The sequence below is a fragment of the Phyllobates terribilis genome, unplaced genomic scaffold, assembly GCF_046119375.1.
Source record: "Phyllobates terribilis strain yellow unplaced genomic scaffold, ASM4611937v1 Scaffold_10__3_contigs__length_209671492, whole genome shotgun sequence".
Classification (NCBI taxonomy): domain Eukaryota; kingdom Metazoa; phylum Chordata; class Amphibia; order Anura; family Dendrobatidae; genus Phyllobates; species Phyllobates terribilis.
This window is the reverse complement of record NW_027362770.1, coordinates 148,789,606-148,807,709: the sequence shown is the minus strand read 5'-3', so window position 1 is coordinate 148,807,709 and position 18,104 is coordinate 148,789,606. Positions and strand designations below refer to the sequence as shown.

Sequence of the window (18,104 nt, the reverse complement as noted above, 5' to 3'; positions counted from 1 at the left end):
AAATCTGCTGTGTATACGTGTTAAGCACCTGTCCCGTATCTGGGATTTGCTCCATCTCCCCGTTACACTGGACTCTGTTGTGCTCCACATTGAGCTTTGCAGATGGCCCGGCGTGCTCCCATGTCTCCCAAGACACACACCTGTGTCTTGGTATTAAGTCATCCAAGTGCTCTGGAATCCTCTGCTACCTGTCTGCTGTCTCCAGGACCTCTGCTACCTGTCTGCAGTCTCCAGGACCTCTGCTACCTGTCTGCAGTCTCCAGGACCTCTGCTACCTGTCTGCAGTCTCTAGGACCTCTGCTACCTGTCTGCAGTCTCCAGGACCTCTGCTACCTGTCTGCAGTCTCCAGGACCTCTGCTGTATGTCTGCGGTCTCCAGGACCTCTGCTACCTGTCTGCAGTCTCCAGGACCTCTGCTACCTGTCTGCAGTCTCCAGGAGCTGTGCTACTTGTCTGCGGTCTCCAGGAACTCTGCTGCTTGCCAGCGGTCTCCGGAATCTATGCTACCTGTCTGCGGTCTCCAGGACCTCTGCTATCTGTCTGCAGTCTCCAGGAACTCTGTTACTTGTCTGCGGTCTCCAGGACCTCTGCTGTATGTCTGCAGTCTCCAGGACCTCTGCTACCTGTGTGCAGTCTCCAGGAACTCTGCTATCTGTCTGTGGTCTCCAGGACCTCTCCTATCTGCCTTTGGTCTCCAGAACCTCTGCTACCTGTCTGTGGTCTCTAGGACCTCTGCTACCTGTCTGCGGTCTCCAGGATCTCTGCTACTTATCTGCGGTCTCCAGAACCTCTAGTATCTGTCTGCGGTCTCCAAGAACTCTGCTCCCTATCTGCGGTCTCCAGAACCTCTAGTATCTGTCTGCGGTCTCCAGGACCTCTGCTACCTGCCTGCAGTCTTCAGGACCTCTGCTACCTGTCTGCAGTCTCCAGGACCTCTGCTACCTGTCTCCAGGACCTCTGTTACTTGTGTGCAGTCTCCAGGACCCCTGCTACCTGTATGCGGTTTCCAGGACCTCTGCTGCCTGTCTTCGGTCTCCAGGACCTCTGCTACCTGTCTGCAGACTCCAGGACCTCTGTCACCTGCCTGCAGTTTCCAGGACCTCTGCTGCCTGTCTGCGGTCTCCAGGACCTCTGCTACCTGTATGCGGTCTCCAGGACCTCTGCTACCTGCTTACGGTCTCCAAGACCTCTGCTACCTGCCTTTGGTCTCCAGGACGTCTGCTACCTGTCTGCGATAACCAGGATCTCTCCTATCTGCCTGCGGTCTCCAGGACCTCTGCTACCTGTCTACTGTCTCCAGGACCCCTGCTACCTGCCTGCAGTCTTCAGGACCTCTGCTACTTGTCTGCGGTCTTCAGGACCTCTGCTACTTGTCTGCAGTCTCCGGGACCTCTGTTGCCTGTGTGCAGTCTCCAGGACCTCTCCTATCTGCCTGCAGTCCCCAGGACCTCTGCTACCTGTCTACTGTCTCCAGGACCCCTGCTACCTGCTTGCAGTCTTCAGGACCTCTGCTACCTGTCTGCAGTCTCCAGGACGTCTGCTACCTGTCTGCGATCTCCAGGACCTCTCCTATCTGCCTTTGGTCTCCAGAACCTCTGCTACCTGTCTACTGTCTCCAGGACCCCTGCTACGTGTCTCCAGTCTCCTGGACCTCTGCTACTTGTCTGTAGTCTCCAGGACCTCTGCTGCCTGTGTGCGATCTCCAGGACCTCTCCTATCTGCCTGCGGTCTCCAGAACCTCTGCTACCTGTCTACTGTCTCCAGGACCCCTGCTACCTGCCTGCAGTCTTCAGGACCTCTGCTACTTGTCTGCGGTCTTCAGGACCTCTGCTACCTGTCTGCAGTCTTCAAGACGTCTGGTACCTGTCTGCGATCTCCAGGACCTCTCCTATCTGCCTGCGGTCTCCAGGACCTCTGCTACTTGTCTGCGGTCTCCGGGACCTCTGCTGCCTGTCTGCGGTCTCCACTGAGCTCAGTAGTTCTGACCAGCTCCTGCCGTTAACTCAAGCAGAGCGCTGAGCTCGCTGATTGACTGCAGTGCTGTCAGACAATAACAGACACCAGGAACAGCGCCAGAGACTCTGCACTGGACCTGGGGAGGATAAGTACGGCGCAGTTTTTAAACTGGAAAACCTATTTAAGATAGGTTATGTGTTTTCGGGAAGAGGATCCCTCTGGCAGTGATCCCCCATAAACATAAATTAGTTCACACGCCCCGTCAAAATTGATGTATTTGGCCGTTTTTGGGGGGCCATTATCCACTGAAGTAACCGTGTAAGATCATACATCCTCTTCTGGGGGGAATATACTCTTCTTCTTTTTTTCTAAGGATATAAGAATTTCTAATGACCGGACTCTTGGAATCTTCGGCTCTTTTTATTTATTAATTTTATTCTTTTATTTCTTTTATTCTGATTTATTCTTTCCATTCCTAAAAGCTTTCAAAAAGTTCCGAAAAAACTTTCGGCAACTCTTGGAAAGTGTCATCGTATCACATTGATCTTTCTCTACCAATAATGGTAAATATAATAAAGTAACAGGACGCTTGTACCTGTCTTTTTTTTTGTTTGTTTTCTTCGAGAAGAGTAGACTTTATTATTTTGGATTCTAGTGACAGGAGACAGCCTCTCCCCCCTCTATATAATCTGCGGAAGGATCCGACTGATACATTGTTCCTCAGATCTTATCACCTGTACCCTGACAGCTTATTCCAGCAATGAAATATGTCACCAGACTACAGAACCAGCGCCAACACAATAGGATCCTTCCTGAAAGGCGGTGGAGGCGAGACGTCTTTTCTTTACTTTTCACCGTCTATTCATTGTGGTTGATATTAATATCCACGTCTTCCACAGTTCTCGCTCCAGCGGTTCCTCCAGCCGCAGCGAGGATAATGCCTGTCCTGCCGGAGGAGATCTGGAGCTCTGGAAATGTCTGCACGTACGATAGATGATTGGGAATATTAATTAATAAAATGCCGGTCCTAATGGCGCTTCCGTTCTGATCTGACAAATGGTGATTGTTATTGTTCTAGCTGATAAATGGTGGCCATAAAAGGGAGAACTGTAAGGAAGGGATTCACATTGTGATCATTCGGAAATGTAAGTTATTGTAAAAGTCGTGTAGGAGATAATTAGATCTGATGCAGAAGCGGCTGTATACTGTCATCAGAAAATCTCCTGTTTATATCTCGTTTTTATGTTTTGTTTTTTTTAAATTCCTGAAATCTGGCAGTTTTTATTCTGACTACAAAGCTTCATAATGGAGTTTACTCACAATAAATGATGTCACAGCTCACCTCCTCCTCCTGTACAATGACTGATAACACCTTTATATACAGTAGATAACACAGGATTCATCATTCACAATAGGTGATATCACAGCTCACCTCCTCCTGCACAATGACTGATAACACCTCTATATACAGTAGATAACACCGGATCCACCATTCACAATAGGTGATGTCACAGCTCACCTCCTCCCCCTCATGTAAAATGACTGATAACACCTCTATATAAAGTAGATAACACAGGATCCACCATTCACAATAGGTGATGTCACAGCTCACCTCCTCCTGTACAATGACCTCTAACACCTCTATATACAGTAGATAACACAGGATTCACCATTCACAATAGGTGATGTCACAGCTCACCTCCTCCTCCTGTACAATGACTGATAACACCTCTATATAAAGTAGATAACACAGGATCCACCATTCACAATAGGTGATGTAACAGCTCACCTCCTCCTCCTTCTGTACAATGACCTTTAACACCTCTATATACAGTAGATAACACAGGATCCACCATTCACAATAGGTGATGTCACAGCTCACCTCCTCCTGTACAATGACTGATAACACCTCTATATACAATAGATAACGCAGGAAACACCATTCACAATAGATGATGTCACTGCTCACCTCCTCCTCCTGTACAATGACTGATAACACCTCTATATACAGTAGATAACACAGGATCCACCATTCACAATAAGTGATGTCACAGCTCACCTCCTCCTCCTGTACAATGAATGATAACACCTCTATACACAGAAGATAACACAGGATCCACCATTCACAATAGGTGATGTCACAGCCGACCTCCTCCTCCTGTACAATGACTGATAACACCTCTATATACAGTAGAAAACACAGGATCCACCATTCACAATAGGTGATGTCACAGCTCACTTCTTCCTCCTCCTGTACAATGACTGATAACACCTCTATATACAGGAGATAACACAGGATCCATCATTCACAATAGGTGATGTCACAGCTCACCTCCTCATCCTCCTGTACAATGACTGATAGCACCTCTATATACAGTAGATAACACAGGATCCACCATTCACAATAGGTGATGTCACAGCTCATCTCCTCATCCTCCTGTACAATGACTGATAACACCTCTATATATAGTAGATAACACAGGATCCACCATTCACAATAGGTGATATCACTGCTCATCTCCTCATCCTCCTGTACAGTGACTGATAACACCTCTATATATAGTAGATAACACAGGATCCACCATTCACAATAGGTGATGTCACAGCTCATCTCCTCATCCTCCTGTACAATGACTGATAGCACCTCTATATACAGTAAATAACACAGGATCCACCATTCACAATAGGTGATGTCACAGCTCATCTCCTCATCCTCCTGTACAATGACTGATAACACCTCTATATATAGTAGATAACACAGGATCTCAATTTTTAAGTGAATCCTACTTTCCCTGTAACCTTGTATGTGAGATTTGTGCTGTTTGATGTCTTCCATAGGACACACGGCTGAAGCTATGTAAATTCTGAATGATGGAGTGTTCATGGAAAGTCTTTGTGCTGCTCGTGTTTACATCACTGGGAATCCAATACACCGCCATTAAGTCCCTCAGGATGACCTTCACATCACCTTGCCAGAGTCTGACGGCCGAGAAGCATTGTGGACACATCAAAGGTGACAAAATCTCTTTCTGGGTTTTGACATTTTTTTACAGTTTATTCAGTGTTTTATAGATTATTCTCTCTATCTCTATGGCTGAGCTGTGACGTCCTGTCACTATCCAGATTCGTTTTAAAGCTGCTGCTAGCTTCCCAGCATCAGCTTTTATACTGGCTGTGGATAGTTCCTCCTGATTGCCTGTGTAATACCATGTGATGTGATAGCTGCAAGGCAGTATGAGACCGCCCACTTGGCCGTTCCCGAGGTCATGTGAGCCTTTTCTGGCTGATGTAAGATTCTGCAGTGTGGATTCATGTAAATCGAATAATAAAATGTTCTTATTTGCCGAGTTCAGTGGATTCCAAAAATTCGACACAAACTCGATTTGCATCAAATTCATTCGTTCTTTCCTAGTCAGATTTAGTAAAGTATTTATATATCACTACCCTGCATTTTGTTCTGGTTCATTATGTTTTCTGGTCCCTGGCGGTCAGTGGCATTAGACAGCACAGCTCAGCGAAGGCAGGGAAGGTGCGAATTAGACTAACCCCTGCACTCCCCATGCCACTGTAGAGGCCATCCTGGAAGCAGGAGGAAAGGGATCTCGCTCTGTGCAGAGGACGCACCGGGAGGTGGTATATTCAGCATTAGACACCTGGTGGTTATTCAGTATAAGACACCTGGTGGTCGGTGGTATATTCAGCATTAGACACCTGGTGGTCGGTGGTATATTCAGCATTAGACACCTGGTGGTCAGTGGTATATTCAGCATTAGACATCTGGTGGTCGGTGGTATATTCAGCATTAGACACCTGGTGGTCGGTGGTATATTCAGCATTAGACACCTGGTGGTCAGTGGTATATTTAGCATTAGACACCTGGTGGTCGGTGGTATATTCAGCATTAGACACCTGGTGGTCGGTGGTATATTCAGCATTAGACACCTGGTGGTCGGTGGTATATTCAGCATTAGACACCTGGTGGTCGGTGGTATATTCAGCATTAGACACCTGGTGGTCAGTGGTATATTCAGCATTAGACACCTGGTGGTCGGTTGCATATTCAGCATTAGACATCTGGTGGTCGGTGGTATATTCAGCATTAGACAACTGGTGGTTGGTGGTATATTCAGCATTAGACACCTGGTGGTCGGTGGTATATTCAGCATTAGACACCTAGTGGTCGGTAGTATATTCAGCATTAGACACCTGGTGGTCGGTGGTATATTCAGCATTAGACACCTGGTGGTCGGTGGTATATTCAGCATTAGACACCTGGTGGTCAGAGGTATATTCAGCATTAGACACCTGGTGGTCAGTTGTATATTCAGCATTAGACACCTGGTAGTCGATGATATATTCAGCATTAGACACATGTTGGTCGGTGGTATATTCAGCATTAGACACCTGGTGGTCGGTGGTATATTCAGCATTAGACACCTGGTGGTCAGTTGTATATTCAGCATTAGACACCTGGTAGTCGATGATATATTCAGCATTAGACACATGTTGGTCGGTGGTATATTCAGCATTAGACACCTGGTGGTCAGTTGTATATTCAGCATTAGACACCTGGTGGTCGGTGGTATATTCAGCATTAGACACATGTTGGTCGGTGGTATATTCAGCATTAGACACCTGGTGGTCGGTGGTATATTCAGCATTAGACACCTGGTGGTCGGTGGTATATTCAGCATTAGACACCTAGTGGTCGGTGGTATATTCAGAATTATACACCTGGTAGTCAGTGGTATATTCCGCATTAGACACCTGGTGGTCAGCGGTATATTCAGCATTAGACACTGGTGGTCAGTGGTATATTCCGCATTAGACACCTGGTAGTCAGTGGTATATTCCGCATTAGACACCTGGTGGTCGGTGGAATATTCAGCATTAGACACCTGGTAGTCAGTGGTATATTCAGCATTAGACAACTGGTGGTCAGTGGTATATTCCGCATTAGACACCTGGTAGTCAGTGGTATATTCAGCATTAGACACATGTTGATCGGTGGTATATTCAACATTAGACACCTGGTGGTCGGTGCTATATTCAGCATTAGACACCTGGTGGTCGGTGGTATATTCAGCATTAGACACCTAGTGGTCGGTGGTATATTCAGCATTATACACCTGGTGGTCGGTGGTATATTCAGCATTAGACACCTAGTGGTCGGTGGTATATTAAGCATTAGACACCTGGTGGTCATTGGTATATTCAGCATTAGACACCTGGTGGTCGGTTGTATATTCAGCATTAGACACCTGGTGGTCGGTGGTAAATTCAGCATTATACACCTGGTAGTCAGTGGTATATTCCACATTAGACACCTGGTGGTCGGTTGTATATTCAGCATTAGACACCTGGTGGTCGGTTGTATATTCAGCATTAGACACCTAGTGGTCGGTGGTATATTCAGCATTAGACACCTGGTGGTCGGTGGTATATTCAGCATTAGACACCTGGTAGTCAGTGGTATATTCCACATTAGACATCCGGTGGTCGGTTGTATATTCAGCATTAGACACCTGAGGGTCGGTTGTATATTCAGCATTAGACACCTAGTGGTCGGTGGTATATTCAGCATTAGACACCTGGTGGTCATTGGTATATTCAGCATTAGACACCTGGTGGTCGGTTGTATATTCAGCATTAGACACCTGGTGGTCGGTGGTATATTCAGCATTATACACCTGGTAGTCAGTGGTATATTCCGCATTAGACCCCTGGTGGTCAGTGGTATATTCAGCATTAGACACCTGGTAGTCAGTGGTATATTCAGCATTAGACACCTGGTGGTCAGTGGTATATTCCGCATTAGACACCTGGTAGTCAGTGGTATATTCCGCATTAGACACCTGGTGGTCGGTGGTATATTCAGCATTATACACCTGGTTGTCGGTGGTATATTCAGCATTAGACACCTGGTGGTCAGTGGTATATTCAGCATTAGACACATTTTGGTCGGTGGTATATTCAGCATTAGACACATTTTGGTCGGTGGTATATTCAGCATCAGACACCTGGCAGTCAGTGGTATATTAAGCATTAGACACCTGGTGGTCAGTGGTATATTCAGCATTAGACACCTGGTGGTCAGTTGTATATTCAGCATTAGACACCTGGTACTCGTTGATATATTCAGCATTAGACACATGTTTGTCGGTGGTATATTCAGCATTAGACACCTGGTGGTCGGTGGTATATTCAGCATTAGACACCTGGTAGTCGATGATATATTCAGCATTAGACACATGTTGGTCGGTGGTATATTAAGCATTAGACACCTGGTGGTCAGTGGTATATTCAGCATTAGACACCTGGTGGTCAGTTGTATATTCAGCATTAGACACCTGGTACTCGTTGATATATTCAGCATTAGACACATGTTTGTCGGTGGTATATTCAGCATTAGACACCTGGTGGTCGGTGGTATATTCAGCATTAGACACCTGGTGGTCAGTGGTATATTCAGCATTAGACACCTGGTGGTCAGTTGTATATTCAGCATTAGACACCTGGTAGTCGATGATATGTTCAGCATTAGACACATGTTGGTCGGTGGTATATTCAGCATTAGACACCTGGTGGTCGGTGGTATATTCAGCATTAGACACCTGGTGGTCAGTTGTATATTCAGCATTAGACACCTGGTAGTCGATGATATATTCAGCATTAGACACATGTTGGTCGGTGGTATATTCCGCATTAGACACCTGGTAGTCAGTAGTATATTCAGCATTAGACACATGTTGGTCGGTGGTATATTCAGCATTAGACACCTGGTGGTCGGTGGTATATTCAGCATTAGACACCTGGTGGTCGGTGGTATATTCAGCATTAGACACCTAGTGGTCGGTGGTATATTCAGCATTATACACCTGGTAGTCAGTGGTATATTCCGCATTAGACACCTGGTGGTCTGTGGTATATTCAGCATTAGACACCTGGTGGTCAGTGGTATATTCCGCATTAGACACCTGGTAGTCAGTGGTATATTCCGCATTAGACACCTGGTGGTCGGTGGTATATTCAGCATTAGACACCTGGTAGTCAGTGGTATATTCAGCATTAGACACCTGGTGGTCAGTGGTATATTCCGCATTAGACACCTGGTAGTCAGTGGTATATTCAGCATTAGACACATGTTGGTCGGTGGTATATTCAACATTAGACACCTGGTGGTCGGTGGTATATTCAGCATTAGACACCTGGTGGTCGGTGGTATATTCAGCATTAGACACCTAATGGTCGGTGGTATATTCAGCATTATACACCTGGTGGTCGGTGGTATATTCAGCATTAGACACCTAGTGGTCGGTGGTATATTAAGCATTAGACACCTGGTGGTCATTGGTATATTCAGCATTAGACACCTGGTGGTCAGTTGTATATTCAGCATTAGACACCTGGTGGTCGGTGGTATATTCAGCATTATACACCTGGTAGTCAGTGGTATATTCCACATTAGACACCTGGTGGTCGGTTGTATATTCAGCAATAGACACCTGGTGGTCGGTTGTATATTCACCATTAGACACCTAGTGGTCGGTGGTATATTCAGCATTAGACACCTGGTGGTTGGTGGTATATTCAGCATTATACACCTGGTAGTCAGTGGTATATTCCACATTAGACACCTGGTGGTCGGTTGTATATTCAGCATTAGACACCTGGTGGTCGGTTGTATATTCAGCATTAGACACTTAGTGGTCGGTGGTATATTCAGCATTAGACACCTGGTGGTCATTGGTATATTCAGCATTAGACACCTGGTGGTCGGTTGTATATTCAGCATTAGACACCTGGTGGTCGGTGGTATATTCAGCATTATACACCTGGTAGTCAGTGGTATATTCCGCATTAGACACCTGGTGGTCAGTGGTATATTCAGCATTAGACACCTGGTAGTCAGTGGTATATTCAGCATTAGACACCTGGTGGTCAGTGGTATATTCAGCATTAGACACCTGATTGTCGGTGGTATATTCAGCATTAGACACCTGGTGGTCAGTGGTATATTCAGCATTAGACACCTGGTGGTCAGTGGTATATTCAGCATTAGACACCTGGTGGTCAGTGGTATATTCCGCATTAGACACCTGGTAGTCAGTGGTATATTCCGCATTAGACACCTGGTGGTCGGTGGTATATTCAGCATTAGACACCTGGTAGTCAGTGGTATATTCAGCATTAGACACCTGGTGGTCAGTGGTATATTCCGCATTAGACACCTGGTAGTCAGTGGTATATTCAGCATTAGACACATGTTGGTCGGTGGTATATTCAACATTAGACACCTGGTGGTCGGTGGTATATTCAGCATTAGACACCTGGTGGTCGGTGGTATATTCAGCATTAGACACCTAGTGGTCGGTGGTATATTCAGCATTATACACCTGGTGGTCGGTAGTATATTCAGCATTAGACACCTAGTGGTCGGTGGTATATTAAGCATTAGACACCTGGTGGTCATTGGTATATTCAGCATTAGACACCTGGTGGTCAGTTGTATATTCAGCATTAGACACCTGGTGGTCGGTGGTATATTCAGCATTATACACCTGGTAGTCAGTGGTATATTCCACATTAGACACCTGGTGGTCGGTTGTATATTCAGCATTAGACACCTCGTGGTCGGTTGTATATTCAGCATTAGACACCTAGTGGTCGGTGGTATATTCAGCATTAGACACGTGGTGGTTGGTGGTATATTCAGCATTATACACCTGGTAGTCAGTGGTATATTCCACATTAGACACCTGGTGGTCGGTTGTATATTCAGCATTAGACACCTGGTGGTCGGTTGTATATTCATCATTAGACACCTAGTGGTCGGTGGTATATTCAGCATTAGACACCTGGTGGTCATTGGTATATTCAGCATTAGACACCTGGTGGTCGGTTGTATATTCAGCATTAGACACCTGGTGGTCGGTGGTATATTCAGCATTATACACCTGGTAGTCAGTGGTATATTCCGCATTAGACACCTGGTGGTCAGTGGTATATTCAGCATTAGACACCTGGTAGTCAGTGGTATATTCAGCATTAGACACCTGGTGGTCAGTGGTATATTCAGCATTAGACACCTGATTGTCGGTGGTATATTCAGCATTAGACACCTGGTGGTCAGTGGTATATTCAGCATTAGACACATGTTGGTCAGTGGTATATTCAGCATTAGACACATTTTGGTCGGTGGTATATTCAGCATCAGACACCTGGCAGTCAGTGGTATATTCAGCATTAGACACATGCTGGTCGGTGGTATATTCAGTATTAAACACCTGGTAGTCGGTGATATATTCAGCATTAGACACCTGGTAGTCAGTGGTATATTCAGCATTAGACACCTGGTGGTCGGTGGTATATTCAGCATTAGACACCTGGTTGTCGGTGGTATATTCAGCATTAGACACCTGGTGGTCAGTGGTATATTCAGCATTAGACACAGGTTGGTCGGTGGTATATTCAGCATTAGACACATTTTGGTCGGTGGTATATTCAGCATCAGACACCTGGCAGTCAGTGGTATATTCAGCATTAGACACATGCTGGTCGGTGGTATATTCAGTATTAGACACCTGGTAGTCGGTGATATATTCAGCATTAGACACATGTTGGTCGGTGGTATATTCAGCGTTAGACACCTGTTGGTCGGTGGTATATTCAGCATTAGACACTTGGTGGTCGGTGGTATATTCAGCATTAGACACCTGGTGGTCGGTGGTATAATCAGCGTTAGACACATGGTGGTTGGTGGTATATTCAGTATAAAACACCTGGTGATCGGTGGTATATTCAGCATTAGACACCTGGCGGTTGGTGGTATATTCCGCATTAGACACATGGTTGTCAGTGGTATATTCAGCATTAGACACCTGGCAGTCGGTGGTATATTCAGCATTAGACACATGTTGGTCGGTGGTATATTCAGCATCAGACACCTGGAAGTCGGTGGTATATTGAGCATTAGACACATGTTGGTCGGTGGTATATTCAGCATTAGACACATGGTGGTTGGTGGTATATTCAGCATTAGACACATGTTGGTCGGTGGTATATTCAGTATTAGACACCTGGTAGTCGGTGATATATTCAGCATTAGACACATGTTGGTCGGTGGTATATTTAGCGTTAGACACATGTTGGTCGGTGGTATATTCAGCGTTAGACACCTGTTGGTCGGTGGTACATTCAGCATTAGACACCTGGTGGTCGGTGGTATATTCAGCATTAGACACCTGGTGGTCGGTGGTATAAGCAGCGTTAGACACATGGTGGTTGGTGGTATATTCAGTATAAAACACCTGGTGATCGGTGGTATATTCAGCATTAGACACCTGGCGGTTGGTGGTATATTCCGCATTAGACAGATGGTTGTCAGTGGTATATTCAGCATTAGACACCTGGTGGTCGGTGGTATATTCAGCATTAGACACATGTTGGTCGGTGGTATATTCAGCTTCAGACACCTGGCAGTCGGTGGTATATTCAGCATTAGACACATGTTGGTCGGTGGTATATTCAGCATCAGACACCTGGCAGTCGGTGGTATATTCAGCATTAGACACATGGTGGTTGGTGGTATATTCAGCATTAGACACATGTTGGTCGGTGGTATATTCAGTATTAGACACCTAGTAGTCGGTGATATATTCAGCATTAGACACATGTTGGTCGGTGGTATATTCAGCGTTAGACACATGTTGGTCAGTGGTATATTCAGCGTTAGACACATGGTGGTTGGTGGTATATTCAGCGTTAGACACATGGTGGTTGGTGGTATATTCAGCGTTAGACACATGTTGGTCGGTGGTATATTCAGCATTGGACACATGGTGGTCGGTGGTATATTCAGCGTTAGACACCTAGTGGTCGGTGGTATATTCAGCATTAGACACCTGGCGGTCGGTGGTATATTCAGCGTTACACACATGTTGGTCGGTGGTATATTCAGTATTAGACACCTGGTAGTCGGTGATATATTCAGCATTAGACACATGTTGGTCGGTGGTATATTCAGAGTTAGACACATGTTGGTCGGTGGTATATTCAGAGTTAGACACATGTTCGTCGGTGGTATATTCAGCGTTAGACACATGTTGGTCGGTGGTATATTCAGCGTTAGACACCTGTTGGTCGGTTGTACATTCAGCATTAGACACCTGGTGGTCGGTGGTATATTCAGCATTAGACACCTGGTGGTCGGTGGTATAATCAGCGTTAGACACATGGTGGTTGGTGGTATATTCAGTATAAAACACCTGGTGATCGGTGGTATATTCAGCATTAGACACCTGGCGGTTGGTGGTATATTCCGCATTAAACAGATGGTTGTCAGTGGTGTATTCAGCATTAGACACCTGGTGGTCGGTGGTATATTCAGCATTAGACACATGTTAGTCGGTGGTATATTCAGCTTCAGACACCTGGCAGTCGGTGGTATATTCAGCATTAGACACATGTTGGTCGGTGGTATATTCAGCATCAGACACCTGGCAGTCGGTGGTATATTCAGCATTAGACACATGTTGGTCGGTGGTATATTCAGTGCTAGACACATGTTGATAAGTGGTATATTCAGCGTTAGACACATGGTGGTTGGTGGTATATTCAGTATTAGACACCTGGTAGTCGGTGATATATTCAGCATTAGACACCTGGCGGTTGGTGGTATATTCAGCGTTAGACAAATGATGGTCGGTTGTATATTCAGCATTAGACACATGGTGGTCGGTGGTATATTCAGCGTTAGACACCTAGTGGTCGGTGGTATATTCAGCATTAGACACCTGGCCGTCGGTGGTATATTCAGCTTTAGACACATGTTGGTCGGTGGTATATTCAGTATTAGACACCTGGTAGTCGGTGATATATTCAGCATTAGACACATGTTGGTCGGTGGTATATTCAGCGTTAGACACATGTTGGTCGGTGGTATATTCAGCGTTAGACACATGGTGGTAGGTGGTATATTCAGCGTTAGACACATGGTTGTAGGTGGTATATTCAGCGTTAGACACATGGTGGTCGGTGGTATATTCAGCGCTAGACACATGTTGGTTGGTGGTATATTCAGCGTTAGACACATGTTGGTCGGTGGTATATTCAGCGTTAGACACATGGTGGTAGGTGGTATATTCAGCGTTAGACACCTGGTGGTCGGTAGTATATTCAGTATAAAACACCTGGTGGTCGGTATATTCAGCATTAGACACATGTTGGTCGGTGGTATATTCAGCATCAGACACCTGGCAGTCTGTGGTATATTCAGCATTAGACACATGTTGGTCGGTGGTATATTCAGTATTAGACACATGTTGGTCGGTGGTATATTCAGCATTAGACACATGTTGGTCGGTGGTATATTCAGTATTAGACACCTAGTAGTCGGTGATATATTCAGCATTAGACACATGTTGGTCGGTGGTATATTCAGCGTTAGACACATGTTGGTCAGTGGTATATTCAGCGTTAGACACATGGTGGTTGGTGGTATATTCAGCGTTAGACACATGGTGGTTGGTGGTATATTCAGCGTTAGACACATGTTGGTCGGTGGTATATTCAGCATTGGACACATGGTGGTCGGTGGTATATTCAGCGTTAGACACCTAGTGGTCGGTGGTATATTCAGCATTAGACACCTGGCGGTCGGTGGTATATTCAGCGTTACACACATGTTGGTCGGTGGTATATTCAGTATTAGACACCTGGTAGTCGGTGATATATTCAGCATTAGACACATGTTGGTCGGTGGTATATTCAGAGTTAGACACATGTTGGTCGGTGGTATATTCAGAGTTAGACACATGTTCGTCGGTGGTATATTCAGCGTTAGACACATGTTGGTCGGTGGTATATTCAGCGTTAGACACCTGTTGGTCGGTTGTACATTCAGCATTAGACACCTGGTGGTCGGTGGTATATTCAGCATTAGACACCTGGTGGTCGGTGGTATAATCAGCGTTAGACACATGGTGGTTGGTGGTATATTCAGTATAAAACACCTGGTGATCGGTGGTATATTCAGCATTAGACACCTGGCGGTTGGTGGTATATTCCGCATTAAACAGATGGTTGTCAGTGGTGTATTCAGCATTAGACACCTGGTGGTCGGTGGTATATTCAGCATTAGACACATGTTAGTCGGTGGTATATTCAGCTTCAGACACCTGGCAGTCGGTGGTATATTCAGCATTAGACACATGTTGGTCGGTGGTATATTCAGCATCAGACACCTGGCAGTCGGTGGTATATTCAGCATTAGACACATGTTGGTCGGTGGTATATTCAGTGCTAGACACATGTTGATAAGTGGTATATTCAGCGTTAGACACATGGTGGTTGGTGGTATATTCAGTATTAGACACCTGGTAGTCGGTGATATATTCAGCATTAGACACCTGGCGGTTGGTGGTATATTCAGCGTTAGACAAATGATGGTCGGTTGTATATTCAGCATTAGACACATGGTGGTCGGTGGTATATTCAGCGTTAGACACCTAGTGGTCGGTGGTATATTCAGCATTAGACACCTGGCCGTCGGTGGTATATTCAGCTTTAGACACATGTTGGTCGGTGGTATATTCAGTATTAGACACCTGGTAGTCGGTGATATATTCAGCATTAGACACATGTTGGTCGGTGGTATATTCAGCGTTAGACACATGTTGGTCGGTGGTATATTCAGCGTTAGACACATGGTGGTAGGTGGTATATTCAGCGTTAGACACATGGTTGTAGGTGGTATATTCAGCGTTAGACACATGGTGGTCGGTGGTATATTCAGCGCTAGACACATGTTGGTTGGTGGTATATTCAGCGTTAGACACATGTTGGTCGGTGGTATATTCAGCGTTAGACACATGGTGGTAGGTGGTATATTCAGCGTTAGACACCTGGTGGTCGGTAGTATATTCAGTATAAAACACCTGGTGGTCGGTATATTCAGCATTAGACACATGTTGGTCGGTGGTATATTCAGCATCAGACACCTGGCAGTCTGTGGTATATTCAGCATTAGACACATGTTGGTCGGTGGTATATTCAGTATTAGACACATGTTGGTCGGTGGTATATTCAGCATTAGACACATGTTGGTCGGTGGTATATTCAGTATTAGACACCTAGTAGTCGGTGATATATTCAGCATTAGACACATGTTGGTCGGTGGTATATTCAGCGTTAGACACATGTTGGTCAGTGGTATATTCAGCGTTAGACACATGGTGGTTGGTGGTATATTCAGCGTTAGACACATGGTGGTTGGTGGTATATTCAGCGTTAGACACATGTTGGTCGGTGGTATATTCAGCATTGGACACATGGTGGTCGGTGGTATATTCAGCGTTAGACACCTAGTGGTCGGTGGTATATTCAGCATTAGACACCTGGCGGTCGGTGGTATATTCAGCGTTACACACATGTTGGTCGGTGGTATATTCAGTATTAGACACCTGGTAGTCGGTGATATATTCAGCATTAGACACATGTTGGTCGGTGGTATATTCAGAGTTAGACACATGTTGGTCGGTGGTATATTCAGAGTTAGACACATGTTCGTCGGTGGTATATTCAGCGTTAGACACATGTTGGTCGGTGGTATATTCAGCGTTAGACACCTGTTGGTCGGTTGTACATTCAGCATTAGACACCTGGTGGTCGGTGGTATATTCAGCATTAGACACCTGGTGGTCGGTGGTATAATCAGCGTTAGACACATGGTGGTTGGTGGTATATTCAGTATAAAACACCTGGTGATCGGTGGTATATTCAGCATTAGACACCTGGCGGTTGGTGGTATATTCCGCATTAAACAGATGGTTGTCAGTGGTGTATTCAGCATTAGACACCTGGTGGTCGGTGGTATATTCAGCATTAGACACATGTTAGTCGGTGGTATATTCAGCTTCAGACACCTGGCAGTCGGTGGTATATTCAGCATTAGACACATGTTGGTCGGTGGTATATTCAGCATCAGACACCTGGCAGTCGGTGGTATATTCAGCATTAGACACATGTTGGTCGGTGGTATATTCAGTGCTAGACACATGTTGATAAGTGGTATATTCAGCGTTAGACACATGGTGGTTGGTGGTATATTCAGTATTAGACACCTGGTAGTCGGTGATATATTCAGCATTAGACACCTGGCGGTTGGTGGTATATTCAGCGTTAGACAAATGATGGTCGGTTGTATATTCAGCATTAGACACATGGTGGTCGGTGGTATATTCAGCGTTAGACACCTAGTGGTCGGTGGTATATTCAGCATTAGACACCTGGCCGTCGGTGGTATATTCAGCTTTAGACACATGTTGGTCGGTGGTATATTCAGTATTAGACACCTGGTAGTCGGTGATATATTCAGCATTAGACACATGTTGGTCGGTGGTATATTCAGCGTTAGACACATGTTGGTCGGTGGTATATTCAGCGTTAGACACATGGTGGTAGGTGGTATATTCAGCGTTAGACACATGGTTGTAGGTGGTATATTCAGCGTTAGACACATGGTGGTCGGTGGTATATTCAGCGCTAGACACATGTTGGTTGGTGGTATATTCAGCGTTAGACACATGTTGGTCGGTGGTATATTCAGCGTTAGACACATGGTGGTAGGTGGTATATTCAGCGTTAGACACCTGGTGGTCGGTAGTATATTCAGTATAAAACACCTGGTGGTCGGTATATTCAGCATTAGACACATGTTGGTCGGTGGTATATTCAGCATCAGACACCTGGCAGTCTGTGGTATATTCAGCATTAGACACATGTTGGTCGGTGGTATATTCAGTATTAGACACATGTTGGTCGGTGGTATATTCAGCATTAGACACATGTTGGTCGGTGGTATATTCAGCATTAGGCACCTGGCGGTTGGTGGTATATTCAGCGTTAGACACATGTTGGTCGGTGGTATATTCAGCATTAGGCACCTGGCGGTTGGTGGTATATTCAGCGTTAGACACATGTTGGTCGGTGGTATATTCAGCGTTAGACACATGGTGGTTGGTGGTATATTCAGCATTAGGCACCTGGCGGTTGGTGGTATATTCAGCGTTAGACACATGTTGGTCGGTGGTATATTCAGCATTAGACACATGTTGGTCGGTGGTATATTCAGCATTAGGCACCTGGCG

The 18,104-nt window shown here is 45.5% G+C and overlaps 1 protein-coding gene across 5 annotated transcripts in view; it reads left to right on the top strand.

The window, feature by feature from the left end:
- LOC141164546 (carbohydrate sulfotransferase 1-like) overlaps window positions 1-18,104 on the top strand; it is an 87,839-nt gene that overhangs the window by 66,195 nt on the left and 3,540 nt on the right. For all 5 annotated transcript variants that reach the window (XM_073649924.1, XM_073649923.1, XM_073649922.1 and 2 more), the window contains one exon: window positions 4,795-4,969. In XM_073649924.1, coding sequence (XP_073506025.1) covers window positions 4,825-4,969 — 145 coding nt within the window. In that variant the 5' untranslated portion in view covers window positions 4,795-4,824. The remainder of the gene's footprint in view (window positions 1-4,794; window positions 4,970-18,104) is intronic.